Source organism: Lotus japonicus, chromosome 1, assembly GCF_012489685.1.
Source record: "Lotus japonicus ecotype B-129 chromosome 1, LjGifu_v1.2".
Taxonomy (NCBI): Eukaryota; Viridiplantae; Streptophyta; class Magnoliopsida; order Fabales; family Fabaceae; genus Lotus; species Lotus japonicus.
The window spans coordinates 20,454,489-20,480,235 of NC_080041.1; the positions used below are offsets into that span (position 1 = coordinate 20,454,489).

A 25,747-nucleotide genomic window follows, 5' to 3' on the forward strand; every position below is an offset into this window, starting at 1 on the left:
GTTTGGTTTTCTGAACTCCTTGCTCTGGTTGATCTTTTCAATTTTCAACATGCCTAAATTATTTTGCACATGCCAAAGTTGCAAACAAAAAGACTATGATTCAGCTAAGAGCATAGGGGTGCATGCACTATTGTTGAACAAATTCAAGATGCTTATGAGTGGACGAAATCAGGGCAGTTGTTTTTACCAATTTGTGGGCAGAACAAGCATTTTTAGTTGTTTGATCTTATCTGGGCAATTTTTTCTTTCTTAGAAGTATAGATTGAGTAAAACTTATGGCTTTTTCTTTTTGGATTTTTCTTATCCTTTTCGTTTGAATGTTATTTCAGGGTGCCTAAACGTTTGTTACTTTTTTTCTTTACCGGAAATGACATATGTGAGCAAATTAAATTGGAGTGGGTGAAGATATAGATAACAAGTTTTCTAAACTTCAATAAAAAACCATGATAGAGCAGTCACTTAAACAATGGTTTTTGGCGATAGTTAAAGAGTTTTGGTTCAAGTATGATGTTAATGAGTTGGTTTGCAAAATCCATGTAGGATTTAATAGTACATTTCAATTTAAGGGAATAATAGAATGAATTAAATGATCTACACATATGCACATTTCAAGGAAAGTCAGCACGACGTAGGCACCAATGACACATGATAAAAAAAACTCATGGCAGGAGCATTTTACATGAAAATAGATTTTCATGTTCATGTAAAAATTAATAGAAAAATAAATTTTAATATAATTTCAGTATTTTTTTAATGATTCTAATTTTTTTATATAAAAGTATGATAAATTGATAGTGAAAGTATTCAACATGCCACAAGCACATCACATGTGCTTAGAAACACATGTGTCGAGTTTTCCGATGTAACAAAAAAAGAAACACATGTGTCGAGCATGTGATTGCATTTATGTAAATTAATATAATTTTAATTGAAACTTTTTTTTAAAGATAATTGAAACTCATCTCGAGAGATATCGTTTTCTGGTCAAAATGACTAGAAAATATTAATATGCATGGTTTATATGAATGTATGATTAAATTATGGGTAAAGAACTGCCCACAGGACATGGTTTATATGGATATATGATTAAATTATGGAGTACCATTTCATATGAAAATACTTCAATGTTAAAACTAACAGGAAAATATATATAAATAATATGCATATGTATAAGAGTATTATCATTTGATAGTTAAAATATACCATACTTGGATAAATTAAAGAAGAAACTAATAGATAAAATATTTGATGGGGAGGAACATCTTACATGAAAATACTTTCACGTTAAAACTAATAGAAACACAATTTTATTATAGTTGTTTCCAGTCATATTAATTTAGCATTGTAACAAAAAGCATTGAATATGATTGGTTTTTTTCTTAAACAAAGTGCAAATAATTATTTGACTATGTTAATAGTTTCCAAACCAAACAATGATATATTATATATTATAACTATATTAATTAATCTTATAAAAGAATTTTTTGAATTTAGTTAATAACATTTTAATTATCATGTGGGGGTTGATTAGTTGAAGGGATATGGGGGAAAACAAGATCTTAATTTTGGTAAATCTTTTTAGTTTAATACACATTTGTAAATTATGAATAGAAGTTGAATGCGAATATATGTATATTGACATGGATAAGAGGATTGTTGAAATATAGCTTGAGTTCCAAAAGAAGTAAAGAAGATATCTTATATATTATGTATTAAAATTTAAAAGTGTGTGTATTGTTAGTGTGAACGAATTTTATAGGTTATCTATTGAATTTCACCACAACATAAAATATGTTTGTCTTAATTAAAATTTTAAAACGAAAGTGATTGTTCTTTCTACATGGTATAATGTAATTGTTTGCCAGTGTTTTTTTTTAATAGACAAATGTTAGTAGTTAGTTGTTAGTAATTACAAATGCTCACCCTCAAGGTTCGAACTCTAGACCTCCATCTCAAACACATATTTATACCCTTATCTCAACTAAGTGAGCTATCCCATCCACTATAATTGTTTGTTAGTGTAGAATTTTTTTTTTGAAAGTAAACTGCAATTCTATTAAATGCCAATTGGCTCCAGAAGAGTTACATCAGAAATAATGAGAGGAAGAGCGGCATCAGGAACCTCTTCAACCCATACAAAACCAGCATAGGTTGCAGCGTTCCTAGCCAAAAAGTCCGCAACAGTGTTACCCGTGCGTCTAACAAAACTAAGATTAACATAGTCAAAAGCAGAAACTAATAAACGACAATCTAAAATAATAGAACTAAGATATGATCTGCCGGCCTCCTTCGCTTTCCAATTGCATAGTCCACCTCATGCTCACGACCTCCGCCAGCAAGGGAGAAATAATAGAGAGAGGATAGGAGCAAGCTGCTGCCATAACTTCTCCCTCGCTATTCCTCGCCACCATGCCCATCCCAGCTGGACCATCAACAAGGAAAGATGCATCAAAATTGCATTTTATAACACCTGGACCAGGTCTCCTCCAACGCGCAGAGAAAGCCACTGCTGGTGCATTAGCTTGGTCGCGAACCTGGACCTCCTCCATGAGATCACGCGCACGTCCAAGGACAGCTTCCGTGATCACCTCTCGCTGCTGAAAGCATTTCTGATTCCGTGCTTCCCAAAGAGCGTAGACAATCGACTGAGCCATGGCAGCAACCTCGTCGTCACCAAGCTGAATCACGGCCCTCCAAAACTCTCAGAACGACGAAAAAGAGTCCCCCCTCACATCAATCTGAGACGCGAACCACACTCTCTTCGCTGTTGGGCAAAGCAAAAAGAGATGATCCTCATGTTCCATCGCTGAAGCACAGAAGTTGCACCCGGGATCAACTTCAACACGGCGATGAAACAAACGCTCGTTCAGCGGCAAGTACCCAGAAATCGCACGCCAACAAGTCTCTTTGCACCGGGGCAAGGCTCTAGTTGCCCAGAAATCCTTCCAAAACCTAGGCTCCATTTTGGACGAAGACGAGGACGTCGCTTGGTCTCTAGCAATCAACTGCCGCATGAAATTATAGCCTCCCTTGGACGTGTACTGTCCATCAGTGGAGTCAGGCCAGCATAAAGCATCCATGCCCCCATGCATCCCTAGAGGAATTGATAAGATTCTATCCGCGGAACTTGGGTTAAAGACCATTTAAATCAAGTCTTGCTTCCAACAATTGTTGGCAGGGTCAATAAGAGATGACACATAAATTAAATTATACTCGTCAACCAAATCTTGGCGGCAAACAAGAGTAGCTTCTCCCGGTACCCAATTGTTCGTCCATATGTTAACCGTGGACCCATCACCTATCCTCCAAATCCCTCCTCGCTCAAACATCCAAGCCGTTTTCAGGATACTCGTCCATGCATAGCTTGGACGATAACCTTTTTTAGCCTCACACATGGAGCAGGTATTAAAATAAACTCCTTTATATACTCTAGCAACCAAGCTCTCTGGGCGAGTATAGATACGCCACCAATTTTTTGCCACTAAGGCCATATTAAAAGATTTGAAATCTCGGAAGCCTAGACCTCCCTCTGCTTTACTTTTGCTCAAGTTCTCCCACTTTGTCCAATGAAGGCCATGTTTAGTAGGATCCCCACCCCAATAGAATCGAGCTATCATACTGTCAATATCTGCACAAATAGCATCAGGTAAAATAAAGCACGACATGACATAGCAGGGAATAGCCTGGGCTACTGACTTAATCAGAACCTCACGCCCAGCTCTCGAAAGGAATTTTTCTTTCCAGCCTTTAAGTTTTTTCCAGACTCTATCTTTGACAAAATTGAAAATGTGGGTTTTTGACTTACCAATGATAGTCGGCAAACCCAAATATCTGTCATAGCTTTCCACCGCCTTTACCCCCAATAGCTGTTCAAGCTCATGAAAACGATTATTAGCCACATTTCGGCTCACAGAAAGCATTGGCTTGTCAAAGTTTATCATCTGGCCAGAGGCACGCTCATAGGTCCCAAGAATGTTTTTCAAACATTGGGCCTCCTCTACCGTCGCTCGTGCAAACAAGACACTGTCATATGCAAAAAGCAAATGAGAAATAACAGGCGTGTGCCGACTAATTTTAATACCACTAATCTTAGATGACAACATAGCTCGTTCAATCAAAGCTGAAAAAACTTCTCCACAAAGGATAAATAGATAAGGGGACAACGGATCCCCTTGCCTTAGGCCTCGCTGAGGAGCAAACCTTGGCTGGGGGTTCCCATTTAGCAAGATAGAAAATGACACAGATTTCACACAGTTCATAATCAGGCTTACCCAATTTTCCGGAAATCCCATGCTTCGTAAAACTGACTCAAGAAAAGACCATTCAATACGGTCATACGCTTTGGACATGTCCAATTTTAGCGCCATAATGCCATTCCGGCCAGAGATTCTTTTCTTCATATAGTGAAAATACTCGTATGCAATTAAAGCATTATCAGTTATCATCCTTCCTGGAACGAAAGCACTTTGGCTTTCACTAATCAAATCAGGCAGAATCAGTTTAAGTCTATTAGCCAAGACCTTAGTAACAATCTTAAATATTACATTGCAGAGGCTTATTGGCCTAAATTGTGTTGCATGTTCAGACTTTTTTATTTTTGGGATAAGGACCAGCAAAGTATGATTGATCGTACATGGAGACACCACTCCGCTCAAAAATTTCAAACAGAACTCAGCTACATCGTCCCCAATCACATGCCAGAATTTTTGATAATACGACCTCCCGGAGCCTTTGTTGGGTGCATCTGAAAAAGAGCTTCCTCTATGTCTTCCCTCGTGAAAGGCTCGCCCAGGATCCCCAAGTGTACTGTAGTAATACGACCTGCAACAAGAGAGGAAACTTCCTCGATACCCGAAGGGTGGGAGGTTGAAAACAAATTAGTAAAATAGTCCATAAGGACACTCGAAATGTCACTATCATCCTCATACTTTCTTCCTCTGTCATCTCTAATAAGCTCTATCATGTTTCTTTTCCTTCTCTGGGACGCCTTTTGATGGAAAAACTTCGAGTTTCGGTCCCCGTGCCTAAGCCAAGTCGCTCTAGACCTCTGGCTCCACCAAATCTCTTCCTGTTCAAGTAAGGAATCCAGCTCCTTGCTAGCCTCTCTAGTGGCCAAAATTACTTGATCTGTTTGTGTTTTCTTCTGAAGGTCATCCACTAGTTTACTCTGATCACGTATCTTCCTAGGCAAGTCTCCAAATTTGGCCTTCCCCCACCCATCTAGAGCCCTGCTAACCCCTGACAAACGGGATAGAACATCATCACCCCCGGCACACCAAGTCTCTGTCACAATTTCAGCACACTCCTCCCCTTCTCTAAGCCACATCTCCTCAAAACGAAACATACGTGTTCTCTTCACCTCTTTCCGCGGCCTCCGATTCCCACACCACAGCAAAATAGGACTATGGTCAGATTGGTGCCTCTTGAAATGTGTCACTGAAGAGACCGGCCACAATCTATCCCAATCCTCATTAACCAACGCAAAATCAATTCTCTCAAGAATGTTCCCTGGATCCCTATTGTTGGACCAGGTGAATTTGTTACCGGTGAAATCAACACTATGCAAGCCCATTTCTGATCGCATGTTAGAGGACCACTGTATATGTATAAGATTAGGCAAATCACCTCCCTTCTTGTCAGATGGCTCTAGAATGTCATTAAAGTCTCCAATGACCAGGCAAGCTGCAGAAGCATCAGAAATTAAACCTTTGACAAGGTTCCAAGTCTCTTGTTTCCGTCCTTCCTCAGGAAAGCCATATATACCGACCATAGACATAGGAGTCTGGTCCTCAGGGTGCAAAATAGTGCACAAAATATGATGCAAAGATGCATTTATAACTTCCAACTGGAGATCACTGCGCCACCATAAGCACAAGCCACCTGCTCTAGAGCGTCCACGCCCTGCACAGTGAACAGGAAAAATATTAGACAAACCACACATACCTCTATGACGTAAAGCCTCAGAGGTGTACAACTTGGTTTCCGGAAGGAAGACCACATCGGGATCTTTGGAGGGGATGAGTTTTTTCAAAACCCGTACTATCTGTAGGTTCCCAAGCCCACGACAGTTCCACGCTAGAATCTTCATTGAGGTGGGCGGGACTGCTCGTCTGCAGTCTCCGCCAATCCCAATCCAATATCAGTGCTCTTTTTCTTCAAAGGAGGTGAAAAACCGGTGCCCAACGGCCCTAGTATGGAAGAGGACCCAGTCGGCCGCTTCATGGGAGTGTAACCATGCTTATCAACCTTTCCCCCACCCTCTCTTATCACTACACCCTGTGCTGCATTCCTTGGACCTTTCCCTGTTTGTTTGTATAGAGAATGTGGGCTTCGGAATTCAAAGTCATTTGGCTTTCCCTTGCTGCTACCCTCATGCTTCTTCCCTTCTATCAAAATATCTTTATTCTTGGTATCACCTCTTCCTTTTGTCTCTTTATTCGTTGTACCTTTTGTATCTTGGTTTGGTTCCCTTTGGGCGGGAGGAGCAATGTTGTTGGGCTCTTTCACACCTGTTTCATCAATCTTTGGCAAAGAAACACTTCGTTTCTCCATATTATCCTCATCTTCCGGCTTCTCTATCTGTTCCTCTTCCTCTTCGTAGCTAGCATCATAGCGGCGATCAACTTCTGATTCAGTCCTAATCCAGCTGCCATATTTGTTGGCACCACCATCATCTTGTTTCTCACAATCTTTGATCACATGGTCCAGCTTACCACAACGGTAACAAAAATTAATCAACTTCTCATATTTGAATGCAACCTTCGTAGCGTTCTTCCCTTTCACGGTAACCATTTGTCCTCTTTTAAGCGGCGTGTCGATGTTCAGCCACACTCGTATACGCAGGCAAACTCCGTACTGGTTACCCTCGTACTTATCCAAGTCAATGAAACCTCCCAGGGATTCCCCTATTGAACGAGCCATCTTCTCCGTGCGGAGCGTGTACGGCAAACCATGCACCTGAATCCAGAAGGGGATTCAGGTTATAGGAATAGTTGTTGGATTCACGGTAATGTCGAACACGGCCAGGGCAATGAGCTGCCGGCTAAAGAACCACGGTCCCCCCTTGAGCACGAGGTCCCTGTCCTTTGCTGATGCAAACTTGATGGAAAATAGGTTCGGGCCAACATGACAGATGTCTTGGCAGTTCCTGGATTCCCAGTAGCGACGCATAACGCTCCGGAAAACTCTTGGTTCAATTCTGTTTTGAGTCAAGACCCTTGCCACGAGCCAAACATCAACCCCTTGGTTTGGGTCGACCTCTACCTCATCAATGTCCAGAGTAACTGTTTCATCACCTTCTAGATCGAAGTCCGGGATCATCTCTTCATATGCCATATCGGCCATGGGGTCTGGTGCGAGTTCACAGGGAGAAAAGGAGAGGAGAAAAAATCTCTTGAAACTTTGCAAAAAGGGTTTCTAAACTTGGAGAGAAAACCCGTGGCTGCAAAAGGAAACCAGAACAGAGGGAAGACTAGAGAGCACCACGAGAAGAAGCGGCGCTGATCCCCCACGTTCTCACGTTTACCACTGTGTCGGTCTATGGCAGGTTTGGCGGCTGGTCAACTTGGGACGTGAAAACCCTAGCAGACCTCATTCTCTCACGTTCTCACCCATGTAGTAGAATTACTTTACACCAAAATTGCATATCCTTTAAAACTCACGTATTATCAATACACTATTAATTAATTAAATGGAGAAAAAATTAACCGTGCAAAGCACGGGTTTTGATACTAGTTTTTTTACAAAAGCATTCAAATGTTTTCCGCCATATTAGAAAGCTTTAATTTAATTATAAAAAAAAACCAATAATCCTACATAACATAAAGTGATCGTTGATGTTAGTATAAAAAACTTTACAATAACGATACATATTTATTAAACCTTTTTATGTTTCATCCAATTACTTTTTGTCTTCTTCTTTTTGCTGCCGAACGCGTGTTACACTCTAATTAATATTATGTAAACATCTTATCACCCCAAGTACCAACGTAATAAATTAAGCTCATAATTTAAAAATTAAACTTTTTCATAACATTTCTCCCTTAGTCGTTTAACATCAATGGAGAAACTGTACATGGCTCTAAGACCATTGACAATGGTCTCAACAATTTACCCCTTCTTAACACCACTTTTTCTCTTCCCAACACTCCACATCATCTTCTCTTTTCAATTCAACAAACTCTCAACAATTACCCATTCCAATGATTTTCATTCAACACCCTACCCCACCACTCACCCTACCCCACCACTTTTTTATTTCATATTTTTATTTAATTTTATATTTTTGTTTTATTATTTACATAAAATTACAATTATTATTTTAAATTAAATTAAAACAATAAACACTTAAAATTTTTTTTTTTTTTTAAATATAGACAATAATTTATTTTATTTCCTTAACTCAAAACAAAGGCTAATAGAAAGATAATAAGACGGTGAGAGAGATAATAAGATGGTGAAAAACTTGGTTTTTTTTCTGTGTCCAAATCAAACGAACCAAGTCTCTATTTATAGAGAAAAAAAAATCATGAATTTTGGTATAATTTTTTTTTTCAGAAAATATTTTTTTTTGATGAAATAATTGAGTTTAAAAGATAAGGGTAAAAGAAATCCGGCGAGCCAATCAGATTGTGACACGTGTCGTTGCCTAAAAAAAAGCGCTCTCTTAAACAATGTTGAAAATCTTCAACATTTCTCCCCCCTCTCTCCCCTCCACATCACCCTCAACAATCTTCAACCACCATTACAACCTCTCAACAATCTTCAACATTAATTTTCAACAACCATTGCAAATGGTCTAATAGTTAAGGGATAATGTTTCTTTCACACCTCTCTTTGAGGTAGAGAGAGGTGGAATGGGGAGAGAGATAGGAAGAAAAGAAAAAGTAAAAGAGAGAAAGTATGAGATGTGATAGATGATAAAAGGAGAGAGATAGATATAAAAGGGGGTGGAAATGAAGTGTTTAAAAAATGAGGTGTGTATATATCATTATTGAATAGTTAAGTAACATCATTTTATTTTATTTTACGAATATTCTCACTCATAAAATGTAGTAATCTCTCGTAACAAATTATTTTCTCAGAATTCGAATTTATGTTTCAAAGTAGCTTGTTTACACACAATGATGATGAGTTGTTTAATTAAAATTCATATTTAACTTAAAACACGGGATATGTTTGTCATTTCACCCATTTATTTTAAGGAAATAATTATGTTCACGTCTTAAAAAATACTCACACTTGATAATATACGAAAATAAACTAGATAAATGGGGATATGAAAAATTATGTGATAGAAATTATAGAGAGATAAAAAAAATAGAAATAAGATGTTACAAGAGCAACTCTCATGCATTCACACTCACTTATTCTTTTATCTACTTTTTTCTTATCAATCTCTTCTTGATCATCCTACCTCACATTTCTCTCTTCTCACTCTAATTAAGGATTAACTTTGAACTTGAACCTAACATTAACCTTCAAATCATTGCATTGTACACCTAATTAAAACACTAGGCATGTACAAATGCAAAACACACAGAAATTTCATGCTTCTAAAAAAAACCAAGGGAGAAAATAAGAAGAAGAAATAAAAAGTAAATGATGATCGATTCATTCATGATGACTAAGGAAGTGAAACTGAGTTGAGGAGACTGTGTGCTCGGGAGAGCTCATCCATGAGGGAGACAACACGAGCATGGTACTCACGCGCATGGAGAACCACCTCTGCTTCCAGCTCCCCTAGCTGGCAGCAGAGCCGCTCCTCCGCGTCCTCCGCCACTCGAAGCCTCTCACGCGCCCCCTGCAGCTGGCTCCTCATCTTCTCCTCCCTCTCATTGCTCTCCCTCAGCTCATCTTCCAGCTCCTGGTTCCTCTTCTTCAGCTGCAACGACGTCGTGTCGCCGCCCTCCGGCCTCCTCTTCATTCTCTCGCCGTTGTCGCGCATTCCGAACACCGCCAGCATTGTGGAAGTAACAAGTAACAACGGCTGCGGAAGCGTGATTTTGTAGGAAGAGAAGTGATTGAGTAAGTTTTTGATGAAACAAGTGAAGGAAGAACAGGTTTATATATACACAAGAGAGTTAGAATCAGGTGTGTCCAAGTTCCATGAACCCGCCTTACACTAATAAGAATTTTAAAAAATGTTAATTTATTTTTTAGGGGTACTCTGTAAGAATAAAAAATTATATTCAATGATATGATGTACTAGTAATTAATTCATTTAATTTGGTGTTAACTTTGTCTAACTTCGAACGTTATACAAATATTCAAATGTACTATGTAATTAATAGGACAATCTATTACGTACATTCAACCAAATAAACATATGAATCCTAAACCAGTGTTTTGATCACCGTTTCAGTTATTTTCTAATTTCTAAGAACATTGATTGTTAATATTATATTGTGAAGAACACACGAAATATCATGGATTTTTTCTTAATTAAAAAGATATTCAACAAATTAACATCAAAACTGAATAAGAAAAAGAAGAAGAGAGAAAAATAGGGAGTGTTATATATGATATAGATCTATCACAAGAGAGACAAATGAGGTTGTGCAATGAGTTTAAGTAAAGTTTGGTTTAAGCCATCATAATGCTAAGTGGACAAATAATGTTGTGTGTATATTGTGTAGGTTGACGTTTGTTGTTTTCGTTGCGCTGCTTTCGTTTTTGCTTTGTTTTGTATCTAATCTATTGTCGAGAGGATCTATATTTCGGCTTTTTTTGCATTCAATAAACTTTTGATTTCTAAAAAATATATATATCATTGTTCCATTTATGATATAGTGAATTAACTCAAACTTTGTATAGGTCATTTAGACAATCCAAAGAAAAATAAGATGTTTGTTGAGTGTCTGTAGGACTGTACTATTTGAACATCTACATTTTTTAAATCAGTTATTATATCAAAATATATAGTACAAAAATTTCACATGCATATTACATTTTTCTCTTTGTGCGTGTTTGTTTTATTTTAGCGTGACAACTTTTTTTGATAAACCAAATGAATGCATTAAAAGGGAGTACAAGAGGTACTCCAACCCTTAATTTAGCGTTACAACTAATTTAATGAGATTCCATGTATCTTAAGACATCAACAAGAAAAATTAGAATTTATCACATTTAATTCAAGTGAATCGACGAAGCAAGATTTGAACACATTAAATTCAACGTGAATCCACATTTGAGTTCAATGAAAATTTAAATACAATATATCTCTATTTTCCTATCACATTGTTCCTCTCTATTACATTTTCTTAGTTTCTCACTTTGAACATGTATATTTTTTTAATTTTTTTTGAAGTCGCTAATCATTGAAATCAAACCAAAGAAGGCAAAGATGTCAGTACACATCATTGTTCACAACAAATTAATTTGCAGCAGGAGGAACATTTTCTACCCACACAGAAGAGGGGTAGTCTGAGGCGTTCCTCGTCAAAAAAACTGCGACCAAATTCTCTAAACGTCTAACTAACAAAATAGTAAAAAGCCAAAGTCAAAGCAATAGAACGACAATCACAAATTAAGAATCTAAGTAAGAAAATCCAATAGAACTCCTCCTCCACCATTCATAGAGCTGAAGGCAACCTATCTCTCAAAACAAACTGAGCAGAAGCCAAACTTCACCGCTAACTTGATTGCTCATCTCAATCCATTAGCTTCCGCCAAGAGAGGGGAAAGAAGTTGCAGCACCCATCACCTCTCCTCCACTGTTCCTCGCTACCATCCCGAACGAGTAATGATCATTCACACTCCACGTTCTCTTCCATCTTATTTTCACATATTTTTCTTTTTATCTTTCTATATTTTCTATCACATTACATATCACACCACTGATTTTCTCTTTTCTCTTATTAGTTATTATTTCCAAGTGGAGGTGGAAATAGAGGTGAACAGAACATTATTCACCTCGTCCTTCACGGAAGAATCAACATTAATTTTAACTTAAGTCTACCTAACATTTTGTTTATTTGAAATGAATGTCGACATAACAAAAGTATACACGCAGCTCGTTGACAAAATTTGGTGATGGACAATGAGTAGGAATGCACCTTAGTTTAATGAATAAAGAAATCTAAATATCTCCTCTCTATGACATTTTTTAACGCACTCCATGACATGATCACTCAAGCATTACAATATTAATAGATAATTTAAGTTTAGTTATATATATTTTGCCAATTCGTCACGTACAAGGTTACATGTGGCCCAAAATTAAGCGATCCCTCATGGCATCGGTGACTAACTTAATTCATGATTAAATAACTTCGCTTACCAAAAAAAAGATTAAATAACTTCATTTTAAATGTATTAATAGTGTTATTTATAAAAGTTCAAAAAAAGTACAAAATGACATTATTACTATTTTTTACGCCAATCGTTTACATATTACTATTCTCTATTCACATAAAATTGAGTCATTCAAATTGGACTATTGGAGCTAGACACGTTCGGTGTGGAATGGAAGAGAGGAAAAGTTATGGACGGCTTGTGTATATTGTTCTCAACCTAAAAAACAAAGAGAAGTCATCATCACCGGGGAAAGCTTATAAAAAAAAAATCATCACCGGGGAAAGAAAAAAGTAACATATATATAGTAGGCTATGTATCATATGAGAAAAATATTTTTATGTGAGAAAATAAGAATAAATCGTGACCGTTAGATCTAATCATGAATGATCAAGATTAAAACAAATTAATGCTCACATGACCACTTAAAAAGATAATGCGACTTTTTTTAAATGTCACATGACTTCATGTTTTAATCTTGACCATTCATGATTAGATCTAACGGTCACGATTTATTCTTATTTTCTCACATAAGAACACATTTCTCATATGATACATCCTCTATATAGTAGTTAATTAAAGAGTCAAATAATATTAATTAGTAATTGCCGTTGATGGCTAATTAAATTTATAAAAAATGGCATTTAAAATTGAGATAAAAATCTAATACGTACGGTTTTCTGCCTATTGGATGATAGTACGATAGATAATAATTTAATTGCTTAATGCAATTAATCCTAGGCCACAAGAAATCCTCTTAGAATTTCGTAATCTTTGAAATGGCCAGCATTTGGTCTCTTAATCATATCGTTTATTTTGAGTTTTAAGTACAAGGCGACGAAATATGACATATGAGTTTCATTTTATATTTGTCATGTTTTTAAGATAGAATGAAACATGACATAGGACTCCTGAAATAAGACGTTTTGATTCCGTAGAAAAGGGAAGAACGGAAGAGCACGAAACGAAACACGCTCACCTAAAATTTTAACGCGGTAAAAAATGTCCCTAATCTATATTTGAAATCTTTTGTATCCAAATAGTTTTAAAACACTTTTAAAAGTGAAAAACACTTATTATATTTGTAAACATACATAAACGAATTTATGCTTTTTAAAAAGATTCACTTAAAATAAAGTCAATTGTTTTTTAAAAGTAAATCATCTTTTTAAGCAATAACAAACGGGCCAATTTGTCAATGTTACATTAATGCATCAACTAATTGGTATTTAGCACTGGTTTTGAAAGATGCTTAAATCACAGGCCAACATAGCGCTACTCACTAACAATTAAAGGTAGTTTGGGGCTGACGCTACATTCACCAGAAACATTAGCGTGGCTGCAAATGACACTAATGTTTAAGGGTAGGGCCCATTTTGCGGGCTTTAACTTTTAAGGGTTAGCGTTGACTTGGCTGACACTAATATTCATTAATTTCTCCTCTCATCTTCATTATAAGCCTCTTCTCTCCCTCATTTCTCAAACCCTTATACACTCACCATCTCCCTCTGGCACCTCCACCCTCAAGCTTTCCCGTCGACCCATCTCTCCTCACTTGCTGCCCTCACCCTCGGCCTTTGAGCTCATAAGGAGTTGGGATGGGACCAAGAAGGGATAGAGATGAAAGAGAATATTTTCTATGCACGCTTTCTACGACTAAGTGTTATGGAAATGGTTCTCCGCACAAAAGACCTATACCTTACTCTACGAAAATAATGAACGAATGGAAGACAACTAGAGAAATGTCGAACTACCATGTAGGGTTCGAGATTCCATAGAGAATGTATGAGACGTCAGTGACAATGGTAAACATGAAGTTTCTTCGACAACAGAGTTTTCCAAGCAAGATTCAAGAGGGGACGAGCATGTGCAATGTCGCCCTTTCGTGCCTATCTTACTTGTTCACAACTCTTATGGGTCTTTTCATTTCACATAATACAATATTCTTCTCCTCTGTCACTCTCACCATCTTCCCTCGACCTCTTCCTTAGCTCATTCCTCCTCCTCCTCCGTCACCCTCACCCTCGACCTCTGCCTCCTCTCTCCAGTGACGTCGCCCTCACCATTATCCTCTCTGTTGAAAGGTTTTTACCACAACTACTTTCAAATCCCTTTCAAGATTCAATTGTAGTATAGTAAAGGGTTTTTATCGTCCTCAGGGAATTGGAAATACAACGCCGTTCTTTAGCTAAATTACTTAAGCAAAGAGTTCAAGAAGCGTTTGGTTGATTGTTTTGAGAAATGTTGTGGACATAAAACAGTAATAAAAACGGGTTTAAAAACAGATTGAGAAAGCTGTTGGGATTGGGGTTCACACATCAACTCTCATATATCCTATAATTCAACACATACAACCTATTCTATCCTTGATTTCATCACATCAGTTCTTATCTATCTCATTAATTTCTTACATGAGCAGATTAACGATTCACTTCTCTAATTATCGATGTCTCTCATAACTAACGAAGCAAAACGTAATGAGTTCAGATGTTAAGCGACTAATAAACCTAACCCTATGTCTAGCAATCAGGTAAATTAGATGATGCAACCTAAATCTAATTCAAATATGTAGCTTTCACTCACATATCAAATCTCAAATCATGTTCTAGTTGATCAAGCTAAAACAAGCATTAAAATCAAGATCATATCATTGAAATCAAGAGATAAAATAGATTCATATGAAAGAGAACTAAGATGGATACATTTAAGTCAAGTATTACACCCAATCCCAACAAAGAGAAGTTTAGCTATCCATAGACATGGATGCTATGCTTACAAGAGGAACTAAGACGAAAGTTATGATCCGTGCCGTCCTCGGTGATGATTCCAGCTTGATGGATGGTGAATCAAAGCTCCCAAAGTTCCTCCCTTCTTCTCTCTGAAGTTTTCTCTCTCAAAAGTCCAAAATAGGTCAAAAGATGATTCCTTTCTGATCTTGGTCGAGCCTTTTATAAACAGGGCACAGTTTCGCTTAAGCTGATAAAGGTTCCGCTTAAGCGAGGAGGTTTCTTCATGTTCAGGTAACGTCTTTCAGCTTAAGCGAGACCATTTCTCGCTTAAGCCAAATTGTCTTCCAGAACCACTGCTACTGCCATGTAATTTGGCTTAAGCGAGGCTACATTCGGCTTAAGCGAAGATCAATATGTTTGCCACTGCTACTGCCATATAATTTGGCTTAAGCGAGCCAGCATTTGGCTTAAGCGAACTTCAATATTTGTAGCTCTTTTGATTTGAAATTGTTTGGATCTCTTGACTTTCCTCCTACAATAAAACCAAAGAGCTTAAATGATAAAGCTAATATATATTTCTATATAAAAACTATCTACTTACTAAATTAACCTATTGAGGGATAATTTGGAAGATAATGTACACATCTAGAACAGAAAAGTACCCAAATTAGTAGAGAAAATCAGGTATTTTTGGTACTTATCAACTCCCCCAAACTTGGAACTTTGTTTGCCCTCAAACAAAAGGTATTGACTATCAAAAAAATATATTCACAAAGGATCTTGAACAAGCATGGCATATGAACTACTCATCTCAAAGTTTCTTTTCACAAGCATGATCCAAGCATCAATTACCAACTAGAACATGTGAAGCCCACAACAAATGGTTACAGTAATGATACAAAAACACACCAGCATGAAGTCATTGGCATAACATTGAATCCAATATTCTTCAATCAGGGAACCACTCAAATTATCATCAAACTGTTTACTCAACTCTTCAATTTTCTATGAGGTAAGTGTTTCACATTATTCAGCCATTGAATCACAACATGAAAAACTTGTTACCTGTCTCATCAACTATTAAAACTGCATGGAAACTCAAGAATCACAAAGGTCTTTCTGGGTTGTAATGTGGCCAGGGTTATCAAGAAAATTGGTTTTTCTAGATTTCAAGATATTTTCAAGTCAAGAGAGCAATTACATTTGGATTCATGCAAGAATTATGAACATTTTTCACTCTCCTTCTATCAATCCTCTTTTTCACCCCTTGTACACAATTTCATGCACATAACCCCTTTCCTTTTCCTTTTTTTTTCTTTTTTTTTCTTTTTTTTTCTTTTTTTTTTTTGAAACATTATACACAAGCATTTTTTCTTTTTCAAACATTATATGTACACATGATAGAAAGTTAAACAAAAAGATATCAAAGCTTCCACTCCCCCCAACTTAGCACATTAGCATAAAATCCTCACATAAATGCTCTCTTAACTTAAAAGTAAGGGAGAACATTGTTTTTTTCATTTAAGTTTGGGATCATACACAAAGAAAAACAAAATTTCCATTTAGGCTCAAAAGGTGGTGCAATTGGAATTCATAATCAACGGTCAGCTTATTTGGCCAAGTAGCTTATGTACACTAAAGAAAAAAACTGCCTTGATCATTTTCTATCATTCCCATGCAATTCAACAGTTAGAGACTCAAACAAGTAAAACTGTGCAAAACAATGGTGAACCTCTCGAATCTCACCAAGTGTTTGGCTACACTTCTCACTAGGCTTAGGAGTCCCTGATTTGAAGCATTTTCATAATGAGCCTATGACATTCACGTGAATGATGCATTCATATCATATAATGGCACCAAGTGGGTGCAATCACAATGAACTATGAACTGTTTTTTTTTTTTTAAAAAAAACACATCATGCTCAACTTAGCATTTCATAGTCCATGCTCATTAACTAAACCAAAAGCCAATCATTTGCAATTCAGAACAGTGAGCAAAACAAATTCCTAATCCAAAATCCAAACATGTGCTAGCAGTTAGAACAAAGCAAAATATCACGAAGTAAAACCAAGTTCAAAGCAAAATAAAACTAAAAACCAAGTAAAGTACTAAAGTTAGAAAGCTGAAATGACAGAAAATAAAAGTGAACTTGGATAAGTGGCTGTAGCCATCAATCCTCAGCTCCATCCTGCTCCTGATCATCAATCATGTAGTCACCAGCAGGCAAGTCAGCTGCTGCAGAAGTAGTAGCTCCATCTCCATCTCCATGTCCAGCAACTCTCTCCTCATCCCTGGAACTTGGCCTGTCCCCAGGCCATTCAGCATAGCTCGAGAACTGATCATCAGTAGGCCACACAAAAGGCTCAGGTCCCTGATGCTGAAAAAACGTCTGATATGGCTATACATGGAAGTAGTAGCCCTATATGTGGCTCTCTGCTGTCGAGAAACAAGCTCCAAATAGTCTCTCTGTTCTACCTGCTCTATCCGGATAGCATCCTGTTGTGCAAGGATCAACTGAATCTGCTGCTCAGTGGTTGGATTATCTGGAGATGACTGTGGCGCATCCGGTGGTGGTGGAAGAAGTGGTGAGGGTGGTGGAAGTGCTTCTTCTTTCTTACAATGACGCTGAATAAATTTCTCATTGATTGGAGGCCTAATATCCAGCTGAGGGTATTCTGGGATAATCACCCTCTGAAATCTGCACAACTCCGTGATGAGCGATGGAAAGCACAAAGGCATAGGCTTCTCGGATGTTGCAATTCTATGAATATCATCTGAAATTATTTTTGCAATATCAACTGTTTTCTTTTGGATGATACAATAGGGCAAGCCCGCACAGTACAGATTAATATTAGATGTATGTAAAGTGGGGTTGATGTTGGATGTCATAAAAGTCATCCAAATCTCAGTCAACACTTTCATTTCAGCCCTCTCAACAACATTTCTGTTCTCCTCCATAAGGGTACCTGGTATGCATAAGGTATCTAGTACCTCCTTGTAATTGAAACTAGGCGGTGATGATCTTATTGAATTTTGGTAGGCACACAGCTTTGCTTCTTCCAAACCCAAATGATCCTCTAGATAAGCACTGATTGTTGCTCTGTCATAAAGAACTCTCCTTCCCAAGACAAATGACGCTCTTGTCCCCTCCTCTCCTAATGTGTAAGCATTAGCATAAAAGTACTTGACAACCTTTGGGTTGAAGTGCTTTGGCAGTGAAGCAAGCTTTAACCAGTTCCTCCTCTGTAACTCATGTTGGAAATCATCATATTGTCCAGGTTGGAGTTCTACTCTTCTCTCTGGAATAAAGTTATTTTTTGAGAAAGCTTTGTATCTCTTAATGATAGAATAGGATATTATTTATTCTCTTTGTAATTACGCCTGTAATTAGGGTTTAATATTTATTGTTAGTCAACTAGGTAAGTTGTATATATAGGGTATTTCATTATCAATAATAGTCACGGAAAACATTTCCTTCATGGTATCATTGAGTAGGTTCAGATCCTCCTTTCTGACCTAATTCTAAATTTTCCTATTTTTCCTTTTTTTCCTTGTTTTTTAATTCTTCCAACAGCAGCCGCCCCAGCACCCTAGCGGTACAACCGCCGCCGCTGCTCTTCTTGCCGTCGCGCCTCCCTTGCGCCGCCCCATCACCACACGCGTGCTTCCGCCGCGTCGTAGCCCCTCGCGCCTCCGATCACGTCCGTTCCCAACCGACCCGATCGTGTTGCGTGCTACACCAGAGGTCCCTCGCAAGCACTCGCCGCACACCACCGTGCTCACCGCCTTGCCACCGCCGGCCCACTCCGACGTTGCCGCCCTTCTCAACAAGGAGCAAATCGTCGTCCTCGCCGTCTCTCTTCAGCAGACCCGGCTGCAGCCCCACGAACCCGATTTGGGTGTTTTGGGTCACACGACCCGTTTCTCTGTTACCGGTTTTTTTTTTTTTTTTTTTTCCAAACAGGACCGGCTAACCCACACCCGGTCGAACCGCTCCAGCCAGAAACTTCAAAAAAAAAAAAAAAAAAAAAAAAGTTTAAATTCCTTTTATTTTACTCTTCTGTTTTTGCAGTTTCTATGGCTACCTCCGACTCCACCAATGGCTCTCCAACCGGCGACACCACTATGATCCCTACGCCCACGGAGTCGCCGTCCTCTTCTGCCAAGCCAGCTTTTCATCCGGCCCTTGCTGTCACAAATATCAAAAACAACATTCCTTTCAAACTCGAGATAGACAAGGATCATTATGCTATGTGGGCTGAATTGTTTGAGACTCATGCTCACGCCACTCAGGTGCTCCACCACATCATTCCTCAAGCTGACATGGAGCCTCCTGCGCGCACCGATGCTTCCTATGCCCGGTGGGCCACTCTTGACTCCACTGTCAAACAGTGGATTTATTCCACCATCTCCTTTGACCTTCTCTCCACTGTTATGGAGAAAGGTTCTACTGCTATGGCTACTTGGAACCGTATCGCTTCTATGTTTGAGGACAATCAGAATTCGCGTGCTGTGGCTCTCGACCAGGATTTCATCTCCACTCGCATGGAGGATTTTCCTAGTGTTTCGGCCTACTTCCAGCGTCTGAAACATATCTCTGATCAGTTGAGGAATGTTGGCGCCCCAGTCAGTGACCATCGTCTTGTTCTCCAGTTGGTCTCTGGTCTCACTGAGCCTTTTCGTGGTGTTGCCACCCTGATCCGTCAGAGCGAGCCTTTGCCTCCTTTCCTCAAGGTCCGCTCCATGTTGATTCTAGAGAAATCTGGTCTCGCCAGGATGTCAGGTCCGACCTCTCAGACTGCTTTGCACACCTCTGCTTCCCGTCCACAGGCCTCCGTTGACGCCTCTCAGCAGCGCACCACCAACCGCAGCGATCAGGGCCACTCCAACCATCGTTATGGGTCAGGGCAAAATCGCAATTATCAGGGTGGTTCTGGTAAACCTAGGAAGAAAGGTGGCTCCCGTTATCCTGGATCATCTGGCTCCTCTGGTTCCTCTGCTGCATATCCTCCACCCTGGCGCCCACCACCGCAGGCATCCTGGAATCCATGGGGTTGGGCTTCTCCCCCTGGTTGGGCTCCTTCCCCTTGGGGCATGCCTCCTTGTCCTTACCCCACATCTCAGTGGTCGCGTCCCATGGGTGTTCCGCAGCAACCCGGCGTTTTAGGTCCGCGTCCTCAGGCCTACACCGCTACTGCTTCTCCAGCACCCACTGATATCGCTGCTGCCATGCACACCATGTCCTTGACTCCTCCAGACACCACGTGGTACATGGACACCGGCGCCTCGTCCCATACTGCGGCATCTCAAGGTACTCTCACGTCTTATTCTAATTTAAGTCATTTAAATCAGAAACTGATAGTTGGTAGTGGTCAGGGCATTCCAATTCAGGGTTCAGGATACACTTCTATTCCTACCCCTCACAAACCTTTAGCACTCAATCATGTCTTGCACACTCCGCGAATTATTAAAAACTTAATTTCTGTGCGACAACTCACTACTGACAATAATGTTTCTGTTTCTTTTGATCCATTTGGATTCTCGGTGTCTGACTTCAAGACGGGGATGCCTCTCCTGAGATGTAACAGCCTCGGCGACCTCTACCCAGTCACTCGTTCCTCTCCCTTTGCTGGTCTTGCTTCTAGTGTCTGGCACAATCGACTTGGTCATCCAGCTTCCTCAGCTTTAAACCATCTTAGGAATAATAAACTTATTTTTTGTGAACCTTCGCGTTCTAGTTCTGTTTGTGACTCTTGTGTTTTAGGCAAACATGTCCCGTTGCCTTTTCGTTCATCTGAAACTATTACTTTGAGACCATTTGATATTTTGCATAGTGATTTATGGACGTCTCCTGTTTTAAGTACTGCTGGTCATCGTTATTACGTTTTGTTTTTGGATGATCACACTGATTTTTTATGGACGTTTCCGATTAGCAAGAAATCTCAGGTTTCTGAAATGTTTACTACTCTTGCTACACTTATTAAAACACAATTTTCAGCAAATATTAAATGTCTTCAATGTGATAATGGACGTGAATATGACAATGAATCCTTTCATCGGTATTGTGATGCTAATGGCCTTATTTTTTGCTTCACTTGCCCTCACACTTCTTCTCAAAACGGCAAAGCAGAACGGAAAATTCGCACCATTAACAACATGATCCGCACCCTCCTCGCTCATTCGTCAGTTCCTCCTTCATTTTGGCATCATGCCCTTCAAATGGCAACATATCTTCTGAACATTTTGCCACGCAAGACTCTTCAGAATGATTCTCCTACTCAGCTGTTGTATCATCGCGACCCTTCCTACTCCCACTTACGTGTCTTTGGTTGTCTATGTTTTCCTCTATTTCCTTCCGCTACAATAAACAAATTGCAACCACGATCGACTCCGTGTGTTTTTCTAGGGTATCCGATGAATCACAGAGGTTATAAATGTTATGATTTGTCACACAGAAAAATTTTAATATCGCGGCATGTCATTTTTGATGAAACCCGATTTCCCTTTGCTGACCTATCCTTGACTCCTGCCCCTTCTTATGAGTGCTTCACCGAGGACCTCCCTCCTTCCTTGATCCACCATTGGCAAACCGTATCCTCCCGCCCACCTGACCCTCCGGTCCAGCCGTCGAGTCCCACTGACTCTTCGCCTCCCTTATCGGCTCCCGTCTCCCCTACCGCTTCTCCCTCACCTTTGCCCTTGCCTCCGGTCCCTCCTGCACCACCCGTACGGACCATGACTACCCGTAGCATGCACGGCATTTCCAAACCTAAAAAGCCTTTTAGTCTTTCGGTCTCTATTGATGACCCGTCCATCTCACCCTTGCCTCGTAACCCAAAACAAGCCTTATCCGATCCAAATTGGAAGTCCGCTATGCAGTCTGAATTTAATGCTCTTATTAGAAATAATACGTGGGAGTTGGTTCCCCGTCCTTGTGATGTTAATGTTATTCGTTGCATGTGGATTTTTCGCCATAAAAAGCAGTCTAATGGTTTGTTTGAGCGGTATAAGGCTCGTCTTGTAGGTGATGGCAGGTCTCAGATTGCAGGTGTGGATTGTGATGAGACATTCAGCCCCGTGGTGAAACCGGCTACCATCCGGACAGTTCTCAGCATTGCTCTCTCCAGCTCCTGGCCCATACATCAGTTGGATGTCCAGAATGCTTTCCTGCATGGTGATCTCCATGAGACTGTCTACATGCATCAGCCTTTGGGTTTCCGCGACCCTCACCACCCGGACTATGTCTGCCGTCTGAAGAAGTCCCTTTATGGTCTGAAACAGGCGCCTCGTGCTTGGTATCAGCGATTTGCTGATTATGTTTCCTCTATTGGATTCCGGCACAGCACTTCAGATCATTCTCTTTTCATCTTCCGGCAGGGTTCTGATATTGCCTACATACTTCTCTATGTTGATGACATCATCCTGGTTGCATCATCGCATGATCTCCGCAAATCCTTTATGGCACTTCTTGCATCCGAGTTTGCTATGAAGGATCTCGGTCCTCTGAGTTACTTTCTTGGCATCGCTGTCACTAGACATGCAGGTGGCCTTTTCCTCAGTCAGAGCACTTATGCTACTGAGATTATTGCTCGCGCCGGCATAGCCTTATGCAACCCTTCTGCTACACCGGTTGACACCAAGCAGAAGCTCAGTTCTTCCTCTGGGACTCCTTGTGAGGATGCCTCCCTATATCGGAGCCTTGCTGGTGCCCTACAGTACCTCACATTTACTCGTCCTGACATTTCCTATGCTGTTCAGCAGGTTTGCTTACATATGCATGCACCCCACACCGAGCACATGCTTGCCCTCAAGCGGGTTCTCCGCTATGTTCGTGGCACATTGACTTATGGGCTACATTTGTATTGAGGGATAATTTGGAAGATAATGTACACATCTAGACCTCTGCCTCCTCTCTCCAGTGACGTCGCCCTCACCATTATCCTCTCTGTTGAAAGGTTTTTACCACAACTACTTTCAAATCCCTTTCAAGATTCAATTGTAGTATAGTAAAGGGTTTTTATCGTCCTCAGGGAATTGGAAATACAACGCCGTTCTTTAGCTAAATTACTTAAGCAAAGAGTTCAAGAAGCGTTTGGTTGATTGTTTTGAGAAATGTTGTGGACATAAAACAGTAATAAAAACGGGTTTAAAAACAGATTGAGAAAGCTGTTGGGATTGGGGTTCACACATCAACTCTCATATATCCTATAATTCAACACATACAACCTATTCTATCCTTGATTTCATCACATCAGTTCTTATCTATCTCATTAATTTCTTACATGAGCAGATTAACGATTCACTTCTCTAATTATCGATGTCTCGCATAACTAACGAAGCAAAACGTAATGAGTTCAGATGTTAAGCGACTAATAAACCTAACCCTATGTCTAGCAATCAGGTAAATTAGATGATGCAACCTAAATCTAATTCAAATATGTAGCTTTCACTCACATATCAAATGTCAAATCATGTTCTAGTTGATCAAGCTAAAACAAGCATTAAAATCAAGATTATATCATTGAAATCAAGAGATAAAATAGATTCATATGAAAGAGAACTAAGATGGATACATTTAAGTCAAGTATTACACCCAATCCCAACAAAGAGAAGTTTAGCTATCCATAGACATGGATGCTATGCTTACAAGAGGAACTAAGACTAAAGTTATGATCCGTGCCGTCCTCGGATGGTGAATCAAAGCTCCCAAAGTTCCTCCCTTCTTCTCTCTGAAGTTTTCTCTCTCAAAAGTCCAAAATAGGTCAAAAGATGATTCCTTTCTGATCTTGGTCGAGCCTTTTATAAACAGGGCACAATTTCACTTAAGCTGATAAAGGTTCCGCTTAAGCGAGGAGGTTTCTCCATGTTCAGGTAACGTCTTTCAGCTTAAGCGAGACCATTTCTCGCTTAAGCCAAATTGTCTTCCAGAACCACTGCTACTGCCATGTAATTTGGCTTAAGCGAGGCTACATTCGGCTTAAGCGAAGATCAATATGTTTGCCACTGCTACTGCCATATAATTTGGCTTAAGCGAGCCAGCATTTGGCTTAAGCGAACTTCAATATTTGTAGCTCTTTTGATTTGAAATTGTTTGGATCTCTTGACTTTCCTCCTACAATAAAACCAAAGAGCTTAAATGATAAAGCTAATATATATTTCTATATAAAAACTATCTACTTACTAAATTAACCTATTGAGGGATAATTTGGAAGATAATGTACACATCTAGAACAGAAAAGTACCCAAATTAGTAGAGAAAATCAGGTATTTTTGGTACTTATCACTCTCCCTCAACCCTCCTTTCTCCTCTGTCACACTCACCCTAACCCTCTCTCTGCCTCTTCCTCCTTCCTCTGACTCCACCAGATCCGCCTCCCTCCCCCCTCCACACCCGATCCCACTTCTGTGTCACCGCGCTGCCACCCCACTATCGCGCATGCGTACCACAGACCTACTTCTGTGATATTGCGCTGTCGCCCATTATCGCCACTATTTCCGCCTACATACGTTGCATTGTCGGGCTCTATTAATTCCACATTTTACTATTTTGTTACTAATAGCGTAGGCCTTGTGACAATGACTGAGAAAGAGTACCTTAGGTTAATTGCAGAATCATGGAAGACCCTTAAAAAGAAATTCTTACTAGGAGAACAAAACACAAGGATCAAATGAAGTGAGAAAAAGAACTTGTCTCTGCTATTCAAAAATGAATTTTGAAGAACGAAAGACTTGTTCATAAGCGTAAAGTTAAACTTGTAAAACAAGATGAAAGTATTGGATTATCTGATGGAATAAAATAATAATTGTAATAAGATAATTAAATGATTAATAAAATATTAGATTGTTATTGTTGTTTATTATTGCAAATGTCATCTAATTGTTATCAATATGTTATAATTATTTTCACCACAATAGTGTAAAATTCATATTGTGATTGATCATAATCCAAAAATTTTATGTCTTCTTAAGGCAGTTAAACACTACCATTTCTTATGTGCTACTGCTTCATGTGTAATGAGGAAAGCGAGTGTGGGTGGACCACCATAAGACTCGCATAAAACAATAGTCTACAGTGTGGTTAAGGAACCGTAGTGTTGGAGTGGAGATGATTGGTGATATTATAGTTTCCTTAGTTACTACTTATGGTTGAGATGTTTTAAAAATGAGATCAATTTACATCTCTTCTTCTTCTTCTTGTCCATCCAAGAAATTTTTTTAATTCGTCGATTTGACACTAAGTCACTAGTTTAATGTTAAATCCCTGATTTTTTACGTAAGTTGGCATAGTCATTCCATTTCCCATCTATTCATATACATGTCTAATCCGCTTACCGGCTCATCCCAATCATAATATCGATTCAACTGGCCGGTTCGAGCCGATTTCCATAACACTACCTTTGATTATTATTTCTAGCTTAATGTTTTTTTTTTTTGTCAATGTTAAGAACACATACCAAATGTGACAATTGCTTTCCAACAACATTAGGTAATCAGATGATATTTGTACTCTTTGTTTTTTGTCGAATATTTGTCCTGAATCAGTCCAACTGTGGGCTTCTAGTTCCAACTGTGGGCTTCTAGTTCCAATGGATCATCACAACTCAAAAATATACCCTCCAACAAAAATCACAATCTAATTCAAACTCATCAGAAACTCATAACCACTTTATAGCACACCATTACTTTCACCAACCAGAATCATTCTTATTTTTCTTTTTCTAAAT

General features: G+C 39.2%; 2 protein-coding genes across 2 annotated transcripts; one reads left to right on the top strand and one right to left on the bottom strand.

Moving 5' to 3' along the window:
- Positions 1 to 9,276: 9,276 nt before the first annotated feature.
- On the bottom strand, positions 9,277 to 10,044 carry LOC130731699 (protein RESPONSE TO LOW SULFUR 2-like). Its single transcript, XM_057583956.1, has one exon. The coding sequence runs from the start codon at positions 9,962 to 9,964 to the stop codon at positions 9,626 to 9,628; it is 339 nt and encodes a 112-aa protein (XP_057439939.1). The 5' UTR covers positions 9,965 to 10,044; the 3' UTR covers positions 9,277 to 9,625.
- Positions 10,045 to 17,994: 7,950 nt separating this feature from the next.
- Positions 17,995 to 20,960, top strand: LOC130729627 (uncharacterized). Its single transcript, XM_057581435.1, has 4 exons — positions 17,995 to 18,003; positions 18,598 to 18,958; positions 19,096 to 20,334; positions 20,583 to 20,960. Exons 1-4 carry the CDS (start codon positions 17,995 to 17,997, stop codon positions 20,606 to 20,608), a joined length of 1,635 nt encoding a protein of 544 aa, XP_057437418.1. The 3' UTR covers positions 20,609 to 20,960.
- Positions 20,961 to 25,747: the final 4,787 nt, after the last annotated feature.